Source organism: Myiozetetes cayanensis, unplaced genomic scaffold, assembly GCF_022539395.1.
Source record: "Myiozetetes cayanensis isolate MyiCay16 unplaced genomic scaffold, myiCay2020 scf15, whole genome shotgun sequence".
In the NCBI taxonomy this organism is placed as follows: Eukaryota; Metazoa; Chordata; class Aves; order Passeriformes; family Tyrannidae; genus Myiozetetes; species Myiozetetes cayanensis.
Window position 1 is genome coordinate 14,898,344 of NW_026087159.1, and position 27,352 is coordinate 14,925,695.

Below are 27,352 nucleotides of genomic sequence, written 5' to 3' on the forward strand. Positions count from 1 at the left end.
TCCAACTGCTTTTGAGAGCGTGTGTTGTGATTTGTGTCCTCTTGAGTAACCCTAAGATGTCTGAAAATGGGGTGGGACCCTGTAAGCCTGAGTGACACAAGGTTATGATTGTTTACTGGCTTTTAATACAAGCACTGCAGGAAATCAGAATAGAGCAAGACTGATCTGCACCTGTTTTAATGTGATGTAAACAGAGTGAAGAACTAAACTGTGGAGCTCTCTACCACAAGATTGAAGATGGCAAAGGCTAAAAAAATTAGACAAGCTCATAAGAGAAGCTGAGTATCTTCAATTAAGGAGGTACCAGCTCTGCCTGGGGAGTTCCTTAAGTCTCAAATAGCTGCAGAATTGAATATCACAACAAAGACCCTGTTTTGTTTATGTTCTGCCCTGCTATTTTCTCTACTGTTACTGGAGACAGGATACTAATGTAGAAAAACTTTTGGTCTGCCACAGTACAACTGTGTCTCCAAAATCAGCACAAACACATTTTTAAGAGTACCACTTGGGACACGTACCATGTTTGTGTTCTGCATGCTGGCACGAGACTGCAGGAGAAGGTGATTTCTTTCTGAAGGAGGGGGGCTCCTTTGTTTTGTACCTTCCTCTCGCTGCAGTGAGCAGAAAGGGACACGATGCTCTCCTCCAAAGGGCAGCCCTGAGCCTCAGGACTCTGACAGGGTGTCACTGCCTGCAGAGGAGGAATCCCTTGGGTGGCTTTCTAGTTACAGACTGAAGCTGCTGCCTGCAGAAAGCTGTCCTGTTACTGTGGTGCCTTAACTGGTCCTGCTCTACCTCTTGCTGTTCTTTGATGTGTGGACCAGAAAATTCAGGTTCCCACCCTGAACTGGCTCCCTCAAGTGTTGTGTCCTTGGTGGTCTGGGCACATCTCAGCATTCAACACACATGGCTGGCCCACAACCAGCTGGTCACATGGCCCTGTCCTCACCCAGGTTGTGGTGCCTTCAGAGAGTATCTGCTGTGTCCTGCCCTCCAATCTGTTACTGCTCCAGGGGCAACCAGCCTGTGCTCACCAGGCCAGAAGTCACTCCTCTCCTCTGTTAACCCCCTTTCCTGGATTCACATGTCCTCTCACTGCCTTGCTCTCCTTAAAACTTTGTCTTCCCCTGCACAAGTGGATTTGTTCCCATTAGGCTCAGATCACCTGGGCCACTTCTGCTCCAAGAGGCAGAGTTGTTCTCCTGTGACAGTGGGTTTGTGTCTGCCCTGGAACTGCACAGAGCCAACACGAGTGGGGAAGGGTCCAGGACAATCCAGGTTTGTTTTCTAAGGATTGGTGAGCATTTCACTCCAAAGGGGCTGAGAGACAGCGGAGGAGGAGCTTGTATGGTCAATGTTACAGGTGCCTGGAGTATGGGCCGGTGGAAATTCATTCTTGAATTCACACTAATACTGCCAGCTTATTTCCCTTCTTGCTGTGTCTCTGCTGCTGTTCCTTTAGACTTATCCACCCAGTCCTCTGAGGACCCAGGGAATCCCTGGTGTGCTTGACTGAATTTGTTGCCTCTGGGGTTCTGCAGGAAATCCCTTCCTCCATTCATGCCCCTGTCATGCCAACATTTCAACCTTTCATAGTGTGTGCCATCTTTGGTTTGGGGTCTCTGCTGAGTTCCAGGGGGGGCTGTAATTATCAGTAATCTCTTGCCTAGAGATGGATTCTAGCCCTGTCCCCAGCAGCTGGTAGGATGCACCATCATTCCAACACGTGAGCCCCCTGGGCAAGCTCCTCTTCCTTCCCCAGTACTTCTGTGGCCCCCTGAGTGAATGTCCCCTCTGCTCACAGGGAGGCACCTCTGCCTTGTGTGCCCTTCCCAGGGAGAAGGAGGGGGGAGAGGGAGAGCAAAGGCTTTGCCAACCCTGGGGCAGGGAGGGGGGCTGGCATTGGCAGCTTGCACAGAGCAGGCTGAGCAGGGGCATGTGGAGGGGGTCCCACAGGGATGGCCGTGCTGAGCAGCTCTCCAGCAGCTCTCCAGCAGCTTTCCAGCAGGCTCAGGTGCCATCTGAGCTCCATGAGGGGCCAAAGGGGAGCTGTGGTGCTGAGTGCCATCCCACACGCAGCTGGGCCATGGGCTCTGCCTTGCCAGGCAGGGAGGGCAGCACAGGGATGCTGTGGGGAATAAAAGGGCTGCAAGCAGCGTTGGAGCTGTGCAGCTTGTCAGCTACTGGGTACCAGGCTTCTGGGAGAAACCAAGGGATCTGGCCATCACTGGGCTAGCAGGGATGGGGGAGAGAGGAAATGCTTGTTTTGAAGCACACTGCTCAACAGTGGGATGGGGTAGGGAGAGCAGGACAAGTGGAATGCAGGAATCAGCAAAGAGAACGGCTGAGGGAAACCTCAGGCACTACAGGAACCATGGTTCTCAAGTGCTCTAGACCTCCAGGATGCTGCCCAAAGAAATCTAGGAAGGTTTGAGAACAGAGCTCAGGCCTGGGCTGGCTTTTCTTCTCCAGAAAGGTCTCTGTACCTGAAGAACCTCATCAGCCTGATGGCTGGGGCGTAGGCTTTTATTTCTGCACCCCTCTGGGTCTGTTCCCATCGGTCCTGGGCGTGCAGAAGATGTGTGTAGAAGGTGTGTTGTTCACTCTGTAAGCAGCTTGCCCTTTCTGCCTTCTGGAGATCGGGGACACCTCTTGTCTGCTGCTGCTTGAAGGGTGGCCTGGTTAGGGGTGAGGTGTTGCAGGGCTCTGTCAAGGATCAGGAAAATGCAGGTCGGTGAAGCAGCTTGCCAGGATGTGCGGGTGGAGTTCTCAAAGGGGGAGGATGGAAATGATGCCTCTGGAGCCAAGTTTGCCACAGGCAGGGGCTGAGTCTGGTACCAAGGAGGGTAAGAGGCTCCAGGAACTCGGGTGCCCTGCTCCTCTGTGCTCTCACTGCAATGCAGGTCCAAATACTCTGGAAGGGATTCTGGGGACAACATTTCCCTTTGCGAGGTCTTGGCCAAAAGGAAAATGTTTGTGCCCCCGAGAGATCGGGCTGTGAGGCTTCTGAGGCAGGAGTTTACAGTCCTTTAAAAAGCAAAGCAAAACAGTTCCTTGGCCAGAAAGCTGTCAGTGTGTTTTTGTTCTTTTCAAGATAACACAGAAAGTGACAGATAGAGCTTCTGTATCTTGTGTGCTCCACAGATTTACTCTGTGACCTTTCAGATATGCATGTGGGTCTCGATTTCTGAATCATAATTAGATACCCAAAAGCTGGCATTACCCATAATGTGGGATCCTTTGAGCCTGTTTGCAGAGGTGTTAATCAAACCTGGCTTTGAGTGAAGGCAGTGGGAGGAGACAGGCAGGCAGGATGTGCCTCAGTGCTCAGCCCAGATGTTGGTGCATGAGCAAGTTCCTCATCAGCCCCTTGCACAGGGCTGGAATTTGCAGAGTTGAAATGCTTGTCATGCAAATTCACGTGGTCAAGAGGATTCCTGTAGCACTGCAGGTATCTGCTTTGGAAGAGACAATCTGATCCCACCTGTTGTAGATCATTTGCAAAAATGCTTTTTATTTAAGGACTTGGGAAATAATCACTGGTTTCTGTAAGGTCACTGGCAACAAGGCTTGTGCCCACTTCCTGTTATTTTAATACTATTTGCTTTACCCCAAAAATCTTGCCTATTTAAGATCTGTTGTGAGAATGTTTGCTGGCATTAGTGTGTACAAGACTCCTTCCTGTACTACTTGTTTACCTGAGAACAAGTAATTGTTCTTCTAGTATGTGGCACCACACTGTGCCTCTGAACGAGCTGATCCGAGGCCTCTGGATTTCCCCTGGAAGTGCTGTTGCTGTGCAGCAACAAGAATGGTTTCTGCAGAGCTCCAGCTGTGGGCTACAGAGCAGCAAACCCCTGCCCTCTGTAGAACTCTTGTCTTAGGAACAGTTTTGAGTGCCAGCTTGACAGGAGAGGAGCAGCAGATGTGTGGCATTGTGCTGTCTGGGGATGGTTCAGGAATTACAGAATCACTTGGGTTGGAAAAGCCCTCCAAGGCCGTGGAGTCCAACCTTTCACCAGTCAACTTATCAACTAGAACTTAGTGCCATGTCCAGTTGTTTCCTGAACACCTCCATGACTCCACCACCTCCCTGAGCAGCCCTTTCCAATGCTTAGTAAACCTCTCCATGAAGAAATTCCTTTTGATGTCCAAATTTATGGGAAATTTTTCAGGGAACTGCCCCTTTAGCAGCAGATCATGCTCCACTGACAACAGATTTCCTCCACATATGTCCCTTCCTGAGAATCACAATGAACTCCCAGCTTAGCTCATGTAACAAGGCAAGTGCTGATAGCTTGTCACGGCTGGCCTGGGCTGACCCTGAAACCTTGGCCTCGAGGAAGGAGTCTGCAGGTGCCCTTTGGAGTCTCCTGAGTTTCTGCTGGGAACAGAACTGGCTTTTCCCACATGTGGTAACGAGCAGTGGCTGGGCATGACTGCACGGGGTCCAGACACCTTTATGGGACTTAACTGGGAGATCAACCCTTGAGGTCTTTGGTGCTGTGTTGACATCCTCTAGTGCTGCCATAGCCCAAACCACTGCTGGTTATGCAGACAAGCTCTCAGTAGGCTGGGACAGCATGAGTGGGATGCAGCTCTGCTTGACTGGAGTCACATAATGCCATTTTGTCCCCTATAAAGCTCAGGCTTGCTCCTGTTTTGCCAGAACCAAACACAGCACACACCCCCTCCACAGATAAAGACCTGGTGGTGGCATGAACACAAACATTTGGGTGCCAGGGAATCTGGGGAGGTCTCAGCAGCGAAGGGATGGAGTGACAGTGGCACAGGGTGACGTTTGCACGTTTCTCTCCCAGGACTACACCATCACCATGTACTTCCAGCAGAGCTGGCGGGACAAACGCCTGGCGTACAACGACCTCCCTCTCAACCTGACCCTGGACAACCGGGTGGCTGACCAGCTGTGGCTGCCTGACACCTATTTCCTGAACGACAAGAAGTCCTTTCTGCACGGGGTGACGGTGAAGAACCGCATGATTCGCCTCCATCCCGACGGGACTGTCCTGTACGGCCTGAGGTGAGTCCAGGGGGAGTCTTGGCTGGCTGCTGTCCAAAAGGGCACCTCATCTTGCTAAAGATAGTCTGGTAAGGCAAGGACCCAAAAGCCTAAAAGATACCCAGGTGTGGCAAAGTTTTGTGTATCCGTTCTTTGTCCAAGCTGGGCATGGTTGTTTCCTGTGGTGCCATAGATGAATGCTGGAGATGGGAATCAGTCTGCTCTGGGCATTTCAGGTCACTGTCACTCATGTTTCATAACAGTGCCGTTTCAAACACTCTTTTTCAGTTGCCTGAGGTGTTCTGCAGGTTTGGCCTATGGAGATGAGCCTTTCTTACTTTTGTGTCTAAGGCCGAGTTTCTGCAGCGTTTGAGTCAAATCACGTCAGCAGTTTTTGAGTTTGCCATAGAAGACAGGGTTTTGTATGGTTAAAAACAAAATGTGTGTTTACTAGAACAATTCTTAAAATTGAGGCTTGAAAGTGGGTATCTAATAGAGGAATGGTCTTCAGTGGGAAGGCTTTTTTTGGTGTCTGGGATAAATTGACATGAGCAAGTCCAAAGGCTTTGAAATTGCAATTGCTGTGATTGTGCGTGGTGGAGGGAGCAAAGGTTGGGCTGTTATCTGGCAATGTGAAGGGGACAGAGCAGGTAAGAAACTTAAATGGAGGGAGCAGAGGGTTAAAAGGGGAATTTGCAACTGCAGGATGCTGTAATGAAACCCAGGTAATGATTTTCCCAGCCCTGTATTTGTCTGCCTTTCTCCTAATATTTTTGTTGGTTTGAGATCTGGGGTTTTTTTGCTGTTGGTTTGGTTTGGTAGTTTGCTTTTTTGGTTTTGGTGGGTTTTTTTCACCTTTTCAACTACCCAAATTCACAGCTGGCTCTTTTGACCTGCCTCCACAATTACAAATGTTTGTGATAGCTCTGGGCTTACATCCCACTGCAGCAAAGGGGGAGGAAGGACCTTTCTCCTTCCAAGAGAGTACACCCACCCCTTCCCATTTACAGTATCAGCTCCTCTGCTGCTTCATATTTTGTGGCAAAGTCTGCATTGTGTGATTATTTTCCTCCTCTTTACGTAGCTGGGCTGTTTTGGGGAGGGAAGGGCTGGGTGTGGGCATGGCCAAGCAGGACGGTGCCCAGGACATGAACCTGCCAGGGCAGCAAGGTGGTCGTGCCCTGTGCTGTCCCTTTGGCAGAGCCCTGGGAAGCCCAAAGAGCAGCAGTCACTGCTGGTGCTGAGGGACAGGCTGTGGTACGTGGGCTCATGTTTACTGACCCGCTGAAAAGACTTCCCACAGCTCACTACCCCAAATTTGCACCTTATCTGGAAACAGGCGTGAAGGCTGGGCAGGAAGATGTGTGACTAGGGCAGGTAGGAGCATGAATTCAGCCTGGTGGGAAGGAGGGGGCAAAGATTGCTGCTCTGAGCTCAGGCTGCTCTGTGCTGCTGAGCCAGCCCACCTGGGTGCAGAGCTGCCTCCCCCAGCCTGGTGGGAAATCTTTGCACACACCTGCACAGCAAAAGAAGAAGAAGAAGAAGAAGTGCTAGTGTATTTTTATCAGCTGCCATTTAGTCAGCTCACAGAAGGAGTGGTGTGAACACAGCAGCACAGGTGACAGGCAGTGGAGGTCCTTGGAGAGGCTGCACTTGAGCTGGCTGGGGCTGGGACACTGTGCAGGCACCTGGAGCACTGTCCTGTCCCTTCCCTTCCCCTCCCACGGGGCCCAGCTGTGCAGGGAAGGGAGCTCAGCTCCCTCAAATGACCTGTGCAGACAGCTGAGAGGGGGAAAATTGCATCCAGGCCAAAAGAAAGAAAATGACAGCTGTTTGCCCGTTATTTCCAGGGCCACAGTAAGAGCTGCCTGTGTTGGTTTAACTTTTGGCTGGTTTTCCTGGAAGCTGCTCTTTTGCCCCTGGAGAAAATGGCCATTGTGAAAATGAGGCACTGAGCAGCTGCAACTCCTGTTCCCAAACTGTACCTCAGGTCAGGGCCTGAAAGTACTGGGGGACAGTTGAGGTGCCCTGAATGCTTGAAGTCCCTCTAGCTTTGTTCACAAGGGTGTGGACAATGATTTCCTTAGGGATGCTTTCTGTACTCACTCCTGCACCTGCAATTTTATCAGAACCAGAAGTACTAGGTCCAGTTTTCTGGGTGCAAATAGCTGTGATCCCATTCATAAATACACAGCCTTGTGCAGAGCAGATGTAAACAGGGAAGAAAATAGTCACTGAATATTCACCTGTGTTCCCTTCATCTTTGTAAATATTCACCCAGGCTTGTCCTCCAAACAGAAAGGGAACTGCAGGACCACCCTGTGTTTTGGAACCTGCTCTTGTCATGTCTTGAGTTTGGAGGTAGAATTTATAAAATGGAGTTGCCCTGGTGGGAGAAGGCCAAAGGGGGCAGTTCCTGTTGCTTTTCCTTTGTTTGCCTGCTTTTCCCTGAGCGAGATTCCACATCTCCGCTCCTTCCCCTGCTACCTTCTCGCCAGCCACTCCCCCCTCCTCTGAGCTGATCCTGTAGCAAAGTGACTCAATCATGCTATTTGTGGCACAACAGTCACTTTTCTTTCCAGCAGCCTCTGATGTCAGAGAGCAGGGAGGATGGCACCCTGGCAGGCCCCTGCCTTCAGCCAGTGCTCCGGGCAGGATCGGGCTCAAGCCCTGGATCAGATCCCAAGGTCCAGCTTAGCTCACACTCAATCAGTGGGTGCTTTGTTGCTGACTTCAGGGAGAACAAGATCAGATAACTTGTTTGCACGAGTAAATGAAGCCCTTTAAACCACTGTGAAAGCTGGGTGTTGGGAAAGCATTTGGGTAGAAAGGTTTGGGTAGAATTAGCAAATTAAGGGATGAAGGGAGTGCAGCAGATGTGGTGTAGCTACATCAAATCCCACTGGACTCAGATTTTTTTTTGGTCAGAAATCACATTGGTTTCATCCAATTTTAAACAAAAAATTAGGGAGAAATTTTTCACTTAGGAAAAAGCATTTCAGAGGTTGTCCATGTTTCACTCCTAGTTTTTGTGCACAGAATGTTTCACTTATGTCAATATTTCCCTCACTATTTCGAGCTGCTTTAGAACCACTACTGATGTCTAAGATGAAGAATTGTCAGGGCTTTCTCTGGACCTCCAGGGACTGTGTAGTCCACCCCTGCCACAATATTCAATAAACTCTGCACTGTCACACATACAAGCTATACATTACAGGCTGAGATTTTTATTTCCTTTTCTAGACCATGTAGCATCCATTTGGTAGTGAAACAAGTTGACACTTGTCAAGTGCTGATGTCATCAGTATTTTGCTGTCTGTTTTCAGAGGCCTAAAAATAGAAACAACTGTAACAATGCTGAGATTCTCGGCTGGTAATTGGAAATCATATTTGAAACCAGCTTTAAAAATCCTTCAGGGAAATCTCGAAGCTATTTGATTTCGCTCTAATTAGGGACAAAACTGGATTTTCAGCAGAACAGGTGATTTGAGGAGCCCGGGCTGCGTCCCTGAGCTGGAGGGGGAGCTGGGATGGTGGGGAGCAGGCACAAAGCCGGGGGGGCAGCAGGGGAGATGTGATGCCTGGCTGGCGAGGAGCCCAGGCAGTGTAAACTGAGCTACTGGAAAACTGCAGAGGAATTCGATGATGGAGTCTCAGTCCTGTGCAGAGAGAAGGAGGGATCTCCTCCTGCGAAGGTGGGAGTGGTGGTGGGAAACGTGTGTTGTCAGTTTTTGCGTCCCTGTCCGTGACGAGGTAGCGAGGTGTGTTTTGGAGATGAGTCAGTGTGGAAGCACGCAGAGGGGCCGAGGCATGTGGGGCTCCAAGCCTGGGGAGGCAGAGCCCTGCTGTCCTCATCGGTGAAAGTGCCTGTTCAGTGCTTAAAGCAAAGGGGAGAGAGAAGGGTCGTGCTTCGAACAGCTCCAGAGTTGCAGTTTGGAACTGGGAGAAGCTGGGTGTATCTGCTTCATTTCTGCTGTTCTTGGTGAGTTCTCATCGTCAGTCAGCTGCTCCTGGGGGATGTCAGCCCTCTCACTGCAGCCAGTTACTGGTTGTGGACCAGCCCTCGCTCCTGGGTAAGGCAGCAGCCTGAGCACCAGCCCTGGCTCACCTTGCCTAGGGAGGCAGGGCAGGTTGACAGACCTGTAGCAAGCATCAGCATCCCACCCACGCTGTCAGAGCCTCCAGGGCTGCCCAGCCTGCACCCCATGGCTGGGGTTCTGCTGGAGCTCATCTTTGGGGGCTCCCTCAGAGCTCCCATCTCCATCCTATTGCTTTACCAGGGCCCAGCCCTGTCAGTATTACCCTCCCTGGGTCCCAGCCTGGGCTTATTTAGCTCTCCAACCTGTTAGAAAGGTTTCTCCTGCTCCTGTCTCACTTGAAACCTGCTGTTTTCAGCCATGTCCTTGTTTTCTCCATGGCTGTTAGGTGATTTTCTGCAGACAAGGTGGCCTGATGGGTTAAGATGGAGGAGTTTTTAAGACTGAAGAATTTTTTTCTGTACTGAGACCACTGAGCAATTTTCCCATCTCACAGGCCAGAAGGGAATAAATCCTCTTTTTTTTTCTTCCCTTTTCCTCCCTGAGAGAGGTTTCTCTGGAAATGTGAGGGATGGATGAATCAGGCTCTGCCTTGTCTCTAGGAGCTCTCCCTGCTCCCTGCACAGGTTAACCAAAGGCAACAGAAATCTCTCCCTTGGCAGCTTGGGTGCAAGGAGTTGGACTTATATCCATCCATCCACCCCCTTGGAGCTGGTTCTGCAACCTTGTCCTGCTCTCACCACAGAGCTCTGCCTTGGCCCAGCTCCTTAGCACAAAGATGTGGAGGTTGGAGAGGAGTTTGTTAGGTGGGTGAGAGGAAATGAGGATTTAATTACCAGCTCAGCTCCCCAGCTGAGGCTAAGGAAAGATCCTCCTCTCATTTTTGCCTCCTAGAATCGGGATGAGGGATTTAACAGGAAAACAGTGGAAGAAAGTTTAATAATATGGAGTTTCTGAGTAATCTTGGATGCTGGTGAAGAAATTGGAGCTCTCTCAAACAAGGCAGAGCAGCAAGCCAGAGCTGCTTCTCCTTCCTTTATGTTGCAAGAACAAAGGCAAGCATCATCAGGGTCTGGCTGAATTGCTGCCTGTGCTACATCTCCTCTAAGTCTGACTTGTTTATTAGCCCAAAAATAGGTCAAGGATGTGGTGAATGAGTGTTTTAAGGTTGCACCACCTCACAGGAGTATCCAGTGTCTCCTGACAGATCGCTGTCACAGCTGGCGTGCCCTGAACCCCCAGCTCACCCTGCCAGCACCTCCCAATCTTCCTGCTTGTCCTGTCCCAGCCACCCCTCTAAGCCCATCCCTGGACTTTGCCTATTCTTTGCCACATCCCACAGGTTTCAGTTTGGGGCTGCTGTTTTATTAATACAACTTAGCCCAGCCTGATGCTGCTGAAGGGAGATATCTCTGCTAAGTGCAGGTCACTGATATCTGAAGCAGCCATAACAAAGGACTCTTTTTAAAGGTGTTCCACTTGGGACTCTCTTGTCTCCCAATCCAGTTGGCAGCTGGCCAGACACACAGTGCATTTGGGATAGAATAAAGGGGCAGAGAAGCAAAACCTTGCACTCAAGGCAACTCTGCTTTGTACTCTCTCAGGGTGGAAAAATGGTTGATTTAGGTAACTGGTACCCTGAGTACTGGTTTAGAAAAGCTTTTTTTCCTCTTCCATCTGAGTGCAGCGCACACTGTTATTTATCAAAGGATGCCTATGCAAGCACAGATGCTTTTGGAAACAGAGTGACCTTAGCAGGATTGTGCCAAGGCTTTTGGAGTCAGTTTTAGGCAAACAGACACAAGAGGAATATATTCCCTATCCTTGGCTTGCTCTTGATTCAGTCATGACCTCCAGGAGTTTGCAGAGATCAGACCGTGTTAAAAGAGTGGCAAAATTCACCACGGACTTACAAATCCCTCCAGGCCCTTCGAAGTTTGTGCTCACTGCCAGGCAGAAGGTGACATTTGCCAGCACGTTCTTCTGGCTGACTTTGAGAATGTGGAGGATAAGAATTCAGTTTTGCTTCTATTCCCATGTTTAGCAAAACAGTAATTTGCAAAAAAGAGCAAAACAGCCTCTCTTTCTACCTCTTAGCAGAGTTCCCCCGGGAGTCTCACTTGCCCCATGGGGGCGAGCCTGTGTAAGTCCTGTGAAACCTGAGCTGCTTCCATCCCTTCTCCTTCTTGCTGCAGACTGTTGTGAGCTTTGGGAGTCTGTGTCCCGAGGGGACGGGAACATCTTTAGCTTCTCAGGAGATCTGAAATCCGAAAACTTGCAAATAGCAACTTAAATGTTTATCTTTTGCTCTGTGTGTGTTTGTGTTAGTCCCTGCATAATGCCACTTAGTCCATGACTGCAAAATAGGGCAAAGTGACTCCTGGCTGTGTCTCCCCTTGATTTACAAAGGCTGTGGTGGGGGGAATTGCCCTGTGCTCCTCCTGTTCTCATCCACACTGAATTTTAGTCAGCATCCTTTTGAAGCCAAAGGTGTCAGGGAATATTCCTGGACACTGAACCTCAGCATCCCCCACAGTCAGTTTGTTTCCTGGGTTTGCTCTGTGTTTACAAACATTCTGTTGGGTGTTTCCCAGCTGGAGCACAGCAGAGGCTGGTGACCATTCTCAGCAGGCTTTCTGCATGTAGCCAGAGCCTTTTTCTGTGGGGTAAGAACTTAAATGTTGACAAAGCTTGTTCCATACCAGTTGACATTGGCCTCAGAAAACAGTGCCAGGCATGTTTGGTTTGCTGGTGTAGATGAAGTTATGATCCAGGCAAGTGCAGTAGTTTATTTTGTGAGGATGAGCTTAAGGGTCCCCCTTTGTTTTAGGAATGACTTAAAAGTAAGAATCTTCCCCTCTTTTCCACCCAGTCCTCCTTAGAGAGCCTGGACTTGTTCCTTTTAAAATCAAATCATATTTTGGAGAAGTAATTTTTTACCCCTTACACTTGTGGCTGGTGAGCTTGGTTCTCCCAACACACTGCAGATGATCTGGAGAAAGAATGAGTGGCTGAGGGCCTTCAGAGCTGAAATTTGGTAGAGGGAGATCTGTCAGGGGCAGGAGCTGAATAGGCAGCTGCCTTGAAGGTAACCAGCAACAGGATAAGGAGGAGATGAAAAGGAGACATTTGACCACATCAGGTTTTAATGGCAGGTCGGAGCTCAAAGCTGCTATATGTCTGTGAACTTATATAATCATTCTAAATAAGACAGAAGAAGCCATTAATAAATAAACAGTGATGAGGAGGATCAGAGAGGGAATGAAATGGCTGGTGGTGTTCGTGTCAGAGAGCTGAAATATTTGTGGAGGACTGATGGTTTGCAGGAACTTGAGTGTTCCCTTTTGAGCTGCAGCTGTGGTGGGGCTGTGCTGCTGCCGGGCTGGGAGAGCAGGCGAGGCTGCATCACCCTCTCTGTGCCAGCCTCTGCTTTGTCCATTCAAGCTTCAAGTGGGCACAGCTTTCCTCCTTGTAACAGAGATCCAGAACTAGCCCTGTGTGGCTTGGAGCTTCGTGGCAGTTTTCCTAGAGGTGGTCTCTGCCTCTCCTGGGGATGAGGGGCACTCTCCAGAGTGAGGTATCCATGTTGCTTTGGCTTCTGCTTGATTCAGGGGAGGGGATCTCCATCAGCCCTCAGAGCCGCTCAGCGTCTCATACATGTCCCCTTTCTCTTTTTATCTTTTTGTAAGATGCACAGTGGTTTCTCCACTGCGTGTTCTCCCCCCAGGTGAACTGTGTTTGCCTGCCAGATGTGCAGTGGAGTAGCAGGGCAGTGAGGACTTGGCTGCTTGATAGCACGACTGCCTACAGACCTCAGGAGAGACAATTAGGGCAGGGGATGAACGTGGGGAAGGAGCTGTACAGGTTGTGGGGGGACTGAGCCGGAGGCCTGTGGGGTGGGCAGAGACTGAGGGAGGAAAGGGCAGCTGGAGCTGGAGGGTGGTGCTGGTGGCTGGGCTCAGGGGCTGGAAGGAGGAGGATGTCTCAGCGCGCTCCCCGTGCCCGGCGCAGGCGCTCCCCTCCCATGGGCAGTGTCTCTGTGAATCGCCGTCAAAGCAGCTGAAATTTCACACCACACAAATTTCTGAATTTAAACGGGGAGGGAGGTGGGCAGAGAAGCGGGAGAGGAGGAGGGGGAGGGAGAAGATGCAGCCTGGCCGGGCGCCAGCGCCTCATGCTAACGCCACGGGGAAGGTGGCATCCTGCCTTCCCTGGCATTCCCTCTGCTCCCCGCTCCCTTTCACCGTGGTTGCGTCTTCTGGAGGCAGTGTGCTCTGTCTAGAGCTGTTTACAGGGTGATGGTTTGCTCTCTGTCTCCTCATCTCCCTTCTCACAGAGTGAGTATCTGCTCCTCTGGCTTTAACCTCTCATTCTTCTGCCGCTTTCTTCCCCAGGCTGCTTTACTCCTTGCATTCCCTGATCCCTCTCCTCTGTTCCCTTACCCTGGTGGCCTGTCCTGCACTATCTGCTCTCCTGTCTCTCAAGTCCCCTCCTGCCTCCCCCTTCAACGCTCATGCTGTCATCACTCTTTGATCCTCTCCTCATTTTTCCACCTCTTACTCTCCTTCCATTTTGATCGCCTGTAAACCCTGTTGAGACAGGATCCCCCCCATCCCTCTGTCCATCCAATCCTCCCCATGCAGTCTTCCATGTGCCAAGCAAACACATCTCTTCACCCAACAGCTCAGAGCATATCAAGGCAATACAGTTATACCCATCAGAGCATGAGGCAAAGGCTGGTCCTGTGGCCTTCTGGACCAAAGATGTCATGTGCTGTGCCCCCAAAAGGTCCCTGGGGTGACTGAGTTTTGCTTACTCCCCCCTTTGACTGCCAGAGGTGCATGAAACCTCTTCTTGCCTTCCTGAGTCCCCCCTGCCCATAGCACACAGCCACCAAAGGAGCTTGAGAAAGCTCTTGTTGGCCTCTCTGGGAGCGAGTGAATGGTGAGTCAGTCTCAGAGGCCACAGGTGGCCATCTCACCAGTGGTGAAATGGTGGCAGGTGCTGTGCAAAGCCGTGACAGATGCTGTGGGACACCCATGGACTTTGAGCAGGGTGTATCAAAGGGAAGCCAATGTCCAGGATGCTTTTTAAGATCTAAAGTCTAAAAAATTAACCCCCCCATCCTCTCTGGGATATCACTTGCTTTATGCCAAGTTTGGCTGATTTATCAGGCTTTAGGAAGCCCAGAGACAGGACCTGAGCTGGACCTGATGCCTCTTGAATCTTGCTACAGTTCAGGACCCCCACATCCAGGTGCTGCTGTGGTGCTGTCGTCCCTGGGCTCGCCAGGCACTGCAGCTGAAATGCTCTGGAGGAGCAGGTGGCTCCAGCCCGGCACAACCGCAGACGGCTGCGCTACCTCTGCTTCAAAACCACAGCAAAACCTGACAGGGTTCCAATTTTCACCTGCCCAAGCCATGTTACGTGGGCAGATCACCAGGAGTGCACGACCTGCATCTGTCTGGGGTTCCTCTGCAGGGGGCTGAACTACATGGTGTGGATACACCCGCCCTTGAGTCAGAAGGAAAAAGAAATTGTCCAGCTTTCGAGGACAAATGTCCTCTTCATCTCGTTTTTCTCCTTTCTGTCCTACCTGCCCCGTGGTTCTCTTCTTTTTGAACCAACAGGGATAAATTCTGCCCTAATGTAAATCTCTGCCGGTGCAAATCGGTGTGATCTTGCAAAAATGGCTTGGAGTGGCTCTGGATCTGTGCCGGCTGTTGCTGCGAGCGGGGTTTGGTGCATGGAGCGTGGTAGCCATATCTCACTGTGTCACGCTCTGCATCTCCAACCAGCACTGCAGGTGATAAGCGAGTCCTGGCCAGAGGGTCCCTCTCGGAGCAGGAAAGGCGGAGGCCTGGGCGTCCTTCGAGCGGCCAGCTCGGCCAGCCAGGCTGCAGTTTTGGGATGGGCGCCGTGGAAAGGTTTAGGGCCCGCAGGGGGTCCACAAATGGGGTGGAAAATTTTCGTTTAAATACATTTTTTGCATCTCCCACTTTAGGGGAAAAAAAGGCGACCGCATTTGTAAGTGCCATTTCCCAGGGGTGCAGTATAATACATAAAGGGAGGGCTGTGTGCGGCAGCGGGGATGACTCATACCCGTGCACCACTCCTTGGTCTCAGTCCCGGCCAGGATGGACTCTGCACCTCCCACCTTGGGCTTTCCTGGCAAGGTTGCAGCTCCCCCCGGGTGTGCTTTGCGTCTGCCTCCCCCACTGCCCCACCCCCGTGGTCTCCTGTGCCCCGTTACCCCAGTCCAGGAGGATTAGGGTGGCAGAGCCCCTGCGTTTCCAGCTGCCCTCCTGGAGGTGCCGAGCTGGGAGGCTGGGAAAGCAGCACATGCAATCCCAAAGCCGCGGTGGCAATTTTTAAGTGGCTCTTGTCCTGTTATCCTTCTCCCCCCTCTCTGAGCTTTCTCCTCCACCCCAACTGCATTACAGATAAAAGGGTTAAGAGCTCGCCTGGGCCCCCTGCTCGGAGAGAGGGCAGTTGCAGTGTTGTATCTAGACCCAGTGAGGATATATATAAATTCCCTTCGTCTCTTCGGATCTATTTATAGCACGGCAGGCAGTGGCAAAGGCTCTCCTCAAGGCTTCATCTCCTACAAACAGACTTCACAGACAGCAGAGAAGATAAATTTAGCACACGAGATTTCTTAAAGAGCCAGCAGCTCTGCGGGGCTGCCAGCCTGCCCTGCCACAGCCCCTGCCCCTATACCCCCACTGGGGCAGCCCTCTCTCCCATGGGTGCTTGTTCCCCCACCTTCCTCCTCCCCCCTTCCCATTTCCAATTTTCTTTCCAGCTTCATCCATTCCCTCCCCCTCCCTGGTATCTTTTCCTACCATTGATGTTTTTTTCTATTTTTTTCCCTCTTCTTTCTCACTGGTTCGCCATCTCATTCTCTCTGCTTTCCTGTTTTTCTTTTTTCCTGTCTTTCCTCCCTCCCAGGCCACAGGGCTCAGAAGATGAAGCTTTCTCGTTAACAGTTCACTGGTTATGCCTACATAGTAAAAATGTGTAGCTTGATTAATGCCTTCCAGATGGTTAATTGAAAAAAATAGGGGGAGAATGCAGCAATCTCTCCCCCCTCTTCAGCACTCTGCACACATATATCGCACAGGAAGAAAACTGCATTAAGGGGCGAGGGAGCAATATATTTGAGAAATAGGGGCAGCCTGTCAACTGCAGGGCGGTGTTGCCAGGCTGGTGAGTTAGCTCTGTCCCTGCTTCATGCCCTTGTGCCTTACCTATCCCACCCCAAAATTCCCCATCCCAGAGAGCGACGCTCCAGCGTGTACAACACGCAGCACGCACAAACCCTCCTCACATCCTCACCTGAACCTCACCACAGTGCTGCTCTGCCCCCACCCCGTGCTCCAACGCCCCCAAAGCACCACCCATGCTCATTCTCCCCCCCCTCAGTTATTTTTGGGGGGGTTGCACACACACACCCGTGTATCTTTCCTGAATCTCCATCACACAATCATCACTGGAGCTGTGAGCCCACGGGAGCAGGAGGGCTCTGCCAGTGGGCTCTGGGCTTTGGATGTGGCAGTGCCAAGGTGGGGGGGGGGGGGACCTGCAGTTAGGGTCGTTGGGGCAATTAGGGCAGAAAGGGGGGTGATGATGTGGTCAGATATTCCTCTCCACAGGTCATTGATGGGAGGTTTAATCGATACATCATCTGCTTCACAGACACGTGTTGGCCGTCTCCCTCTTGCATACGGACATGCCTCTCCTCTTCCCCCCCAGCCATAGCTCTGCCTACTTCCAGGTTCTTTGTCTCTCCCGAGGGAGAGGCAGAGGAGGAACACAAATCCCTCCCCACCCGGTTAACAGAGACGCTACCGTGAGTCACGGAGGGTGTGTGCCGTGGGGGGTGAGCTGCATCCAGCCCCCCGCCCTGCACACCTCCCACCACGGATCTCCCTGGTTTCCAGGGAAACAGCAGCCCCAAATGATGCCTGACTTTCACTCCTGCCTTTCATTTCTCTCTTTTTGTGGTTTTTTTTTTTTTTTTTTTTTTTTTTTTTTTTTTTTTTGTTTTTTGGTTAAGTAAAAACCCATCCATGACTGATTTTTTTTTTTATTAATTTTTTTCCCCCTTTTCTCCTTTCAGGATCACCACCACGGCCGCCTGCATGATGGATCTGCGGAGGTACCCCCTGGACCAGCAGAACTGCACGCTGGAGATCGAGAGCTGTGCGTATGCCTCGCGGTGCCACCTGACACCACCCGCCCCAGCCGCAGCTTCCCGCTCTTGGGATGCCTCCTTGTGTCCTTATGGGCCACCTTCCCTGGGGCAGGACCAGGCTCCCTCATCCAAACTTTATCCTGAGGGGACCTCATGGGGGGAATGCCCAGGAAAATGTAGCAGCAGGCTGGGTGTTACCATCGCTCTCAGGAGGGTGGTGGAAGCCTCCCTTAGCCCTAAGGAAGCCCTGGGAACCTGTCCTCACTTGAGGCTGGCTCTGCTTTGTGTGGGAGGTGGGACCTGAGCCCTCCCACAGTCCCTCCCTGCCTGGATCTTCCCTTGGCTCCTACGGAAATCCTCTTCCAGCTGCGTTGGCGGAGGAGGTCCAGCTCTCCCTGGTAAAAATGCACTGCAGTATCCCTCCAGGGGTGGTCCAGAGCAGCAGATCTCACAGCTAATGACGGTGCAGCTCCCGTGGGGATTATCAGGGGGTTGTTTTTCCCATCCAGGAGGTCCCACAGCACCCACAGGGGGAAGGTGCTGCACGGCCGTGCCCGTCCTGCCCGTGCCGGGGCCTCGGGATGTGCTGCCACCACAGCGCTTGGCGTGGCGGGTAATGGGGTGGAAATTAGGTCCTGCTGGAGGCACTAATGCCATGTCATGTCATTCCTGGCACTCCTGAGCGTTTGGAGAATAGTTTACAGTACGACCAAGAAAACAGAAGGCGGAGAATTACCCACAGTTCCCCGTGTTGCGATTTTGTTCTTAATGGGTCATGTCAAGCCAATTTGTTCGTTGAAGCTACAATTCCTTACAATATTCCTGAGATCCAGGCAGAGATGAAGAGATTCTGTTGCTTCCTTCCTCAGAGCACATTCAGAATCTGCAGGGCTCCATTTTCTTTGCTTCCAAGACCACACAACTCTAGAATAATGGTCGTGTTATGGCTGGGTTAAACCCCAAAGTATATTAGAAAGAAAACCAACCCAAACCTCAGAGAAATAGCCCTTTTGTGATGCAGGGGTGCTGGGTTTGTGCAGCAGCAGCAGGCACAGGGGATCTCCTGCCCCACAGCAGCTCAAGGCACTTCCCTGCAGGAGGAAAGCCAGTGCTTGCACTGCCTGTTGATCCCATCCCTCCACCCCAAAAATAGCCCTCACCACATGTACCCCTGCCCATCTGTGTGCCAGGATTCAACAAAAGCCTGGTGAGGCAGGCTGCAAACAGGCTGTTAATCTGACATTTTAAGACGTCATATCAGTACTTTTTTGATATTTCAGATTGAAATGACTTGTCTTTGCGAAAGTTCATTTACCTTTTAAAAGGAAAAATGGAAATTTGGTTTTCTTTTTAAAGCTAGAAATCAAAGCAAAGCCTTTATTTTTAGACTGAACAACCTTTCCCTTTTGAAACACTTTTGAAAAATGGCTCCCCGAGAAACACGTTTGATTTCGTATTGCATAACACCATAAAAGAAAAAAAAATCAAAATACAAGAATTGGTGCCCGGTACCAGCAGGTCAGCGAACAAATGGAACAGAGCTAGTTAACTGCAAAATCTCCTAAAATTAGTTACCGTAATTTGACATTTGCATTGCTGCTCAGGAAGTAAATTTGAAGTCGCTGCTGTTAAATTTGTGGATGATGAAGGCAGCAGCATGTGGGGCTTGCTCGCTGCACATTTGATTCCTTCCCGGTTTGAACCCGTCCAGAATGTGTCGGAATACTGCTAAACACAGAGGTCTGGGTGTGGGAGGGCAGGGCCAGGCTGCCATCAGGCTGCCCAGAATCCACTGGCCCCTGAATATGTCCCTGGTGAGACGGGGAAAAGGGGCTCTGTCTGTGTTTGGGTTCCAGAATTCAGAAAGGAAGTTGGCAAATCGGAAGAGGTTGAGAGAGGATGCTGAAAAGTGGTTCAAGGGCTGGAGCAGGTGTTTTGCAGTGAGAAACCTCAATAGCTCAATCGGGTTTGTTAACTGCAAGGTGGAGGTGGAGAGGTGAATTGTTTACAGGCTGGGTGCACCTCTGCAGAGGGGGAGCGCTGGGTGGAAAGGGCTTGGGAACATCCTGGGGAAACTCAGAGCAACCATCAGAGCCTGAAAGTCTGAGCCAGATGAATTTGGATGTAAAATTGCACACAGTGTTTTTCGCTGTGAGGGTGTTGGAGCTGCTGGAATCAGCCACTGGGAGGAATGGGGGACTCGGCTGTTTCTTGCTGCTTCCCACCCTGGGTGTGAGTGCCCTGGGAGAGATGCTGCACCCTGTTCTTGTGCACAAAGCTGGGGTACTGAGGCAGTGACACGTCCTGCGACACCCCAGTGTCTGCAGCAGATGAGAGGATAACCTGAGAGTGGGCCCTTGGGTGTGGGGGCTTTACCACTTACTGCTGTGGGAGCAGGAGCATGCCAGCTGGGGGAAGAGGTGGTGCCCTGGCTTGGCTGATTTACATCAGAAGCAGATGTGGCATGGCATTTGGAAGATTGGTTTTATTTTTTTTAGCACCCATGAATAAGAGTGGTGATGACTGAGAGCACAGGATGTGGGCTTGGAGACTGCACAGTCATCAGATAATTCAGTTTGGGAAGAGACCTTGGGATGTCTCTAGTCCAACCCACAGCTCAAAGCAGGGTCAGCTCTTGAGATCATAGCAGGTTGCTGAGACCTTTATCCACCCAGGAGCTGCAGAATGATTGGCACATGTAGTTTGGGGTTAAAGTAAGAGGCTGTACCCCTGGCTGAGTCAACAAACCCACTACCCTGAAATGCAAGGGATCAATATTTGTTACGAGCCTGACTCCCCTTCCTCTCTTCTCCCATGACTGCCCTTCATCAGCCAGCACTTGGTAAAAGCAGCCCCCAATCTCAGAGACTCTTCCACTTCTGGGATCCCAATTTCAACTGAGATTACTTAGAAGAGGAAGGTGCTCTCATCTTCAAACTTCTTTTCAACTGCTGCTGTAGATCTTTCTCTCTCTGGGAATCTATAACAGTGCAATACCCTGTTTACCCAGTCCCCACCAGTCTGTATTGTGTGGTCTCCCCCTCCTGGTAAAAGTAGGCAGCTTTTAAAAAGCAAAATGCTGCGTTTGGTGCATTTGACAGAGGCTTCTGGTGCACAAGTCCCTGTCATGTCAGCCATGGAGATTATGTAGCACAAGTCAAGGCTTAATGGGCCATGTCTCACCTTTTTCTCCTGAGTTCTAGCCAGAAATGGGTGTTCTGACCAAATATTTTCCTCCTCTCCTGGGGACTGTACTGCCAAGCTCAGCTGAAGAAGAGTACAGGAGAGGGAGGGTCTAGGCTTGCTGTCTGATGGTGTGGACTTTCTTTTGGGCCCTTTTCCAGATCACCTTAGTGAAAAGGGGGGGGTGTCACCTGGTCCAGCTTGTCAGCTTAGTTCTCCCCCTGTGGTTCTTCCTCTCTGCAGATGGTTACACGGTTGATGACATCGTCTTCTTCTGGCAAGGAAATGATTCTGCTGTCACGGGGATGGAGGTGCTGGAGCTGCCCCAGTTCACCATCATCGAGCAGAGGCTGGTCAGCAGGGAAGTGGTCTTCACCACGGGTGAGTGTCCGAGGAAGGGATGGGGTGGAGCGGGCAAACCTGTGGCTGATCGGTGTCAGCGTGGCTGTTCCTCTGATTCAGGTGCTGAGGCACCAACTTAGGATCTAGGCTTCAACTGTTCCTTTAGAAAAGAGGCATCTTCTGGGCCTGCCAACTTTCCTTGTTGTTCTTGTTTTTGTTTTTTTTTTTTTGCTGCTCCTCTTCAAAGACTTACAGGATCGTTTGCTGCAGTTGTTCTCCTCTCTAAGTCAAAACATCAGCTGGGCTCAAAGCAGAACCTCTGTGGAAGGTTCTCAGCCTTTATCTAATTTTTCTGTGGTGTACCCCTGGGTCTAAGGTAGGTGCAATAGTAAGAAGAATAATATATCCATTGAAAAGCAAGTGGCCTATGAAATTATGCAAACCCATCTGTGCAGGGCAATTAAAAGGTTTGGTGAGAATACCTGGGACGATTCAGGTACTGCCAGCTGGCAGGTTGGAGGGGTTTGGATTTTGGTTGCTGTCTTCACTTTGATCTGATGTGGGGTTCAGTGCCAGAACAGCATACCCCACACCTGTTAAACAGCACAACTTTTGAAATGCTGTGAGAACGCAGCCCGGGTGTATCAGCAGCGGTGGCAGATGGTGATGTTGTCACAACAGTGTCTCGGGGGCATGCTGAGAGCAGGGTCCCATTGCAATGGCAATCCAGAGACCCACAACAAGAGGCACTATTCCTCCAGAAGAACTTTGCAGTCTAAATAGGTAAAACCTTCAAAAAAAGACTGGTGAGATACTGTGTTCAGTATCAGTGAGAGGACAATACCTCCTTATTGCCAGCCTGCCTCCTTGATCATTAAAATCTGTTGTTATCTTGTTACTTTAGCTGCCAAACCAGGATTAAACCCATGTTTCAGGCTGCTGTGTCGCCTAAGGGACAGAGGTGGGAAGGAGGAATGACTTGGACTTTGTTTCACAGCAAGGAAGAGTCTCTTGTCAAAATTAGCCTGCTCCAGTGGAAGGACTGTAAAAGTACTTATTGTCCTCACTATCCTCATTAGGTTTGCCAAAAGATTAGGAGGAAGTTGCAACAACTTGAAAATAATAAAAAAGAGACCTACAGATTAACTAACGCCACTCTATTTGCATATGAATTTGCCCAGCCTGACCATAACCCATTTTTAGAACAGCATGGGAAAAATGTGATTCAGATCTTCATTGCTGTTTGGAGGCAAAGGTAGCACATGAAACACTGGAAAATCATCTCATGGCACCCAGATATAGGGTTAAAGTCTCCCATGTAAGCTTCTAGCAAATTGGCTGGTCCCATAATAACAACCCTTCTCCCATGGTGTCTGATATAATAATGTAATTTATTTAGTTTCTTTCTTCTTAATATTCTGAGACAACTGAGCAGATTCTGAAGAGACCACTTTCAAAAGCCGAGGAGTCTGCATAACCAAATGAAGAGAAAAAGAGATTTCTCATTATTCCTGCCTCCTGAGAACATTTTCCAGATAAAATTTCAACTCCCAACCTAAGCTCTTACCGTCAATACAGCCTTGCCCTCCTCTCAAGCTGCATCTCCCTTTGCTGTGTCCTTGGCAGGTTCCTATCTGCGCCTATCCTTGAGTTTCCGGATTAAGAGGAACATCGGTTACTTCATCCTGCAGACTTACATGCCATCTATTCTCATCACCATCCTCTCCTGGGTGTCCTTCTGGATCAATTACGATGCTTCTGCTGCACGAGTGGCCCTGGGTATGTACCTTCCCATTGTGTGCTGGAGAAGGTGTTTCCACGAGGGAGGTCACCTGGGAGAAAGAAAATCCCTTTTCTTTGTGAGGCAGCAGTTAAACCCATAGAGCTGTCAAAGCTGTCATCCCCAATGGACATTTTTTTTTTTTCCTGAGAGCAAACTTTAAATTTCTGATCAGAAGAGCTATGGTTTTGGGTAAAAGCTCTGCCACAGGAGTTTAAACTCCCTAAAAAAACATGGATGGTCACAGATTCTCAGAGGTGTGGGATTCTGACATGCCACAAGCACACCGGCTCCTTCACTCTGGTCTGTGCTGGTTTTCTTAAGAAGACAAATCTGGGCACCTCTTTGTCAACAGCTGTGCCAGGACTGGTTAGCTGGATGATAAATGCTGAGGGTGGGTGGCCAAAGAGCAGCCTGTGAATGGTTAAAAGATGAAAGAAAGGGAGGAAGGGGCATTACACATTTTCATGATAGTTCAGGCCCCTTCCAGACACTTTTTGTAGCTGAAGATCTTCATAGCCAAGGCAAATGGAGGCCAGTAGTTAAGTTCAAGTTCTTCTTAAGCACATAGGTCCCCTAAATAGGAATGTTTTCCTATGAGAAGAAAAAAAATGAGGTCTTTTAAGCAACAGAAGGGAAGTGGGGGTGGATTGGAGGTGAGGATTTTGAAGAAGGAACAGGAGAAAGAGGGGATGACTGGCATATGAGAATGGGGCTGTACAATGTGATATAAAGTTCAGAGGTGATAGGAGAGGTAGGGAGGGAGCAGGATTGGATCTGTGAGTGGAAAAAGGCTCAGAGAGGCAATGCAGCACAGGTCTCACAGAAAAGGTTGGGGTTTAAATTTACTCTAGGAGAAGACAGAGCTTGAGAAGACTCAGAGGGGAGGGATGGTTTGTGAAATAGGTGATTTGGCTGTGCTTGCTTGGAGAGGCTGGAGCAGAGAGACAGGGAGGGAAGAAGAACACAGTAAATTAAAAAGGTAAGTTACATTGACAAGAGTACAATCAGTGAGAGAAGAAAAAGAGACCATGGCAGACACTGCTGGCACAGTGAAAGCACAAGCAGAAGGGTGGATGTGAGATGTGCAGCTGGTGAATGTTTTCTGACATCTGGATTTGAAGGAAAAGACAAGAAAAACATTGTAGATCAGAATTGGAACAGCTCTCCCAAAACTATTCCTGACAGTTCTCTGTCTCACTTATGCTTTAAAAGCTCCAAAGAAGGAAACTCTGCTCTTCTGGTCACTTCATCTCCAGGTTTACCTGCTCATACAGTCAAAAAGCTCTTCTTTGCCTCTGCCCTAGGTCTCCATTGCAATTTGTCCAGCTCTTAAAGGAGCCATGGAGAACATTCTATTCCCCCTTCCTTTGCCTCAGATTTCTGGATGTTTAGATTGCTGCCTAAATACAGACAATACAATATATTGTATGTATAGAAATATATCTCCTTTCTGTTTAGCAGAAGACTAACAGTTCTTTAAGTCTTTAGTCAGAATTTACACTAAAGACACAACGAGGGTGAAGGGGAAACAGGACCAGCAGTGGTCCAGGATGCAGAGAGAGCTTTGAGTTGCCATCACTGTAGAGGCAGGGCTGAAACCAGAGGAGCAAATTAAGGTCACTGAGACTAATAATGCTGTTAACAGATAGGTAAGGAGGAGGGACAACAGAAGAAAATGAGAACAACAAGGTAGTCAGTAAGGGCAGCTGAGCTAAAGAAGTGAGAGAAGAAGACTGAGCTGAAGAGGAAGAGTTACCACCCACAGAAGAATTGTGAGGGCTCATTGCCATCTTTTTGGAGATGACAGACTGTCAAATCTGAGATTTCAACAGAAATCAACAGATCTGAGGCCATTCTGATAATCCAGAGAAGGGAAGAGTCTGAGAAGAACCGAAGGAGAGGACTGAAGCTGTGAGAGTAACCATGGTGCACCAGGCTTTTGGAGGCTGAGTAGATGGAGGGGGGAAGTGTTCATGAAATGCTTATTTAAGATGCAAAAAATATGAGTAGGCCTGAAAAAGAGAGTGTGAGAACCATGGGAGGAGGGTGTACAGGTGATAATTGAAGTAATGAGTGGTAAAGCTGGTGAGAGGTAGGTGGGCATTGACAGGGTCAAGGATGTGGACAAAAGCCTATGAGGGAGGAAGAAAAAAGAGTGAAGAGGGAATCTCTTTACTCTTTCTCCTATTAACAGCATTGGAAAGACATAAAAGACTAGAAATTCATGTCAAGGACACTGAGGCATTCAGGAGCACACAGTGAGGCCTGATGAGTTCATGAAGTAGAAAAAGGGGAGGAGAAGAGGTTAAAAAACAGAGGAAAAGTGAATATTTCCTACCCCACTGAGAGAAAGGAGAATCGGGGAGGACTTAAAGAAACGAGGTCCAGAAGGTGTTGATGCCCATCATCCTGACGATACTCAGCTTTGGCATTTTCTCCCACTGTTTGCAGCTGGTTTATTTTCTGCAGCGATTTGTACTGGGCACCAGGGCTCAGAATAATAAGGATTTTCTCCCCAGTTGCACTTCTCCCATCCCTCCCAAGGCTGTCCAGCTAGGAGGGAGGAGCGGGGGAGCCGAGAGCGGCATTTCAGGAAGCCGTCCCACGTCGGTAACAGAGCACCTACCCTCTCCTTACAGGGGTCACCACGGTCCTTACAATGACCACCATCAACACCCATCTGCGGGAGACTCTCCCCAAGATCCCTTACGTGAAGGCTATCGATGTTTATCTCATGGGCTGCTTCGTCTTTGTGTTCCTGGCGCTCCTGGAATACGCTTTTGTCAACTACATCTTCTTCGGGCGAGGGCCCCGGCAGCAGAAGAAGCAGAGTGAGCGCATCAGCAAGGCCAACAACGAGCGCCACCGCTACGAGGAGAAGAGGGTGAGAGAGCAGGTTTGTCCTCTACTTTCCTTGTGGCAGGAGGATTCGGGCTCTCCACTGTTCGTTCTGTCCCGGGTGAGCTGTGGAGCAGCCTCTGTCCTCATCAGGAGAGATGAACTCCAGTTCCCCTTGTCTGCTGACGGTTGGGAATTTTTTTTCTCCTTGATGTTTTTTTCATCATTCACAAACAGGTCTCATCAGGACTTACCCCCTTGCATGGGGCAGGTGTACCCAAAAGCACCCCTGTGGCTCTTGGTCCTACTGTGCTGACACAATCACAGCACCCCACTCAAAAGTGGGCTGCAAGCACACGTGGCTGGTCCTTGGACTCCAGCAGCAGCAGGCAACACTTTCGAATGCAGCATGTTCAGAGCCCACAAATGACCCCATCAGTGGTTTTGTTACACAGAAAACAGTTCAAAACCCCCCCCAATGGTGGGTGCATCCTGCACAGGACACCCCCACTACCTTTCTCTCTGTCTCCCCCGTTCCAGGTTGACCCTTACGGTAACATCCTCCTCAGCACTCTGGAGATGAACAATGAGCTGCTGGCCACGGACATGATGAGCAGCGTTGGCGACTCTCGAAACTCTGTCATGTCCTTTGAAGGCTCAGGGATCCAGTTCCGGAAGCCTCTGGCCTCTCGGGACGGATTTGGCCACCACCCGACCCTGGACCGCCACGTCCCGCTGAGCCACCACGCCGCGGCCCGCAACCGCGCCAACTGCCGCCTGCGCCGGCGCTCCTCCAAGCTGAAGCTCAAAATCCCAGACCTGACAGACGTCAGCACCATTGACAAGTGGTCACGAATCATTTTTCCAATCACTTTTGGATTCTTCAACCTTGTTTACTGGTTGTACTATGTAAATTGATGCCTGCGGCCGCCGAGAGAGAGATAGGGACAGACGCTCAGACAATGCCAACACAGGAGTGTTGTGGTCTTTTGGGTTTGGGTTTTACTCTTTACTATCATTGTCATTTATTCCTATGGTTCATTAGATTTATTCTAAGCTTACTCTTCTCTTTTCAGCACATGTAGAACCGCGGAGTGTGGGGCGGGGTAAGGGAGAGAAGGGTATGGGAGGGGGTGTGGTTTCAGGGAGGGACGTGTTTGTCTTGATTTTGGTTTCCTGCTGAAGGACTGAAACCATTGTAAAAAAAACAAAAACAAAAAACCGCCAAAAACCAAAAAAAAAAAAAAAAAAGGAAAGAAAAAAAAAGATAAAAAGACAGAAAAAAGGAAAAAAAAAAACCAAACAAAACAACACAAGAAACCCCCAAAACCAAGAAAAGTTTTTTAAAAAGAGGGGGGAGATTTAAAGAAATTGAGTCAAAAACTGGTGGGGGTGATAGGTTATCTTTTGGCTGTGCTCACTAATGCGCTATCCTCACTTCCATTTCACTACTGAACTTCATCTTTCACTTTTCAGTTTTATTATATTTTTTAATATTTCTGCCACTGCTCTTAAAACCCCTTCGTGTTTATTCTCTCATGGATTCATGAGATGATGGGGTTTCATTCTCATGCTTAGGAGATTTTTCTTTTCCTTTCCTCTCTCCCTCTCTCTTGCTTATGAGCCTGAAAGAATCTTTTAAACCAACAAATAAAAAAGAATATTTATTTTGGAAGAGCCGGGAAGGGGGGGAGGACAAGGCAATTATTTGGGAGGGAAGGGGCAGTGTGGGGTTATGGGAAAGGGGGAGGGGGAGGAGGGAACTTATCAAAAACAAGGCACATTTGCAAGATGCCTTTTTCCACCTTCAGGAGTTTGCAAGCTGTTTTTCCTGGATGAATGAGTGTGTGTTGTGTGTGGGGGGTGTGTGTGTGTGGGGCACGTGTGTTGATACAGCTGTGTGAGTGCAAGCATGTTTTCTGGGGAGGGGAGCTGGGGAGTGGGGGGGTTTT

At 49.8% G+C, this 27,352-nt stretch overlaps 1 protein-coding gene across 2 annotated transcripts in view; it reads left to right on the forward strand.

Annotated features, from left to right (window-relative positions):
* The window catches only part of LOC126637336 (gamma-aminobutyric acid receptor subunit beta-4), a 68,117-nt gene extending 41,462 nt beyond the window's left edge, over window positions 1-26,655 (forward strand). The window contains exons 4-9 of one of the 2 annotated variants that reach the window (XM_050310515.1): window positions 4,821-5,041; window positions 17,180-17,262; window positions 20,681-20,818; window positions 22,406-22,558; window positions 25,202-25,446; window positions 25,941-26,655. In XM_050310515.1, coding sequence (XP_050166472.1) covers window positions 4,821-5,041; window positions 17,180-17,262; window positions 20,681-20,818; window positions 22,406-22,558; window positions 25,202-25,446; window positions 25,941-26,318 — 1,218 coding nt within the window. In that variant the 3' untranslated portion in view covers window positions 26,319-26,655. Of the gene's footprint in view, window positions 1-4,820; window positions 5,042-17,179; window positions 17,263-20,680; window positions 20,819-22,405; window positions 22,559-25,201; window positions 25,459-25,940 lie in introns of both variants that reach the window. The other variant, XM_050310514.1, reaches the window with a different exon arrangement.
* Window positions 26,656-27,352: the final 697 nt, after the last annotated feature.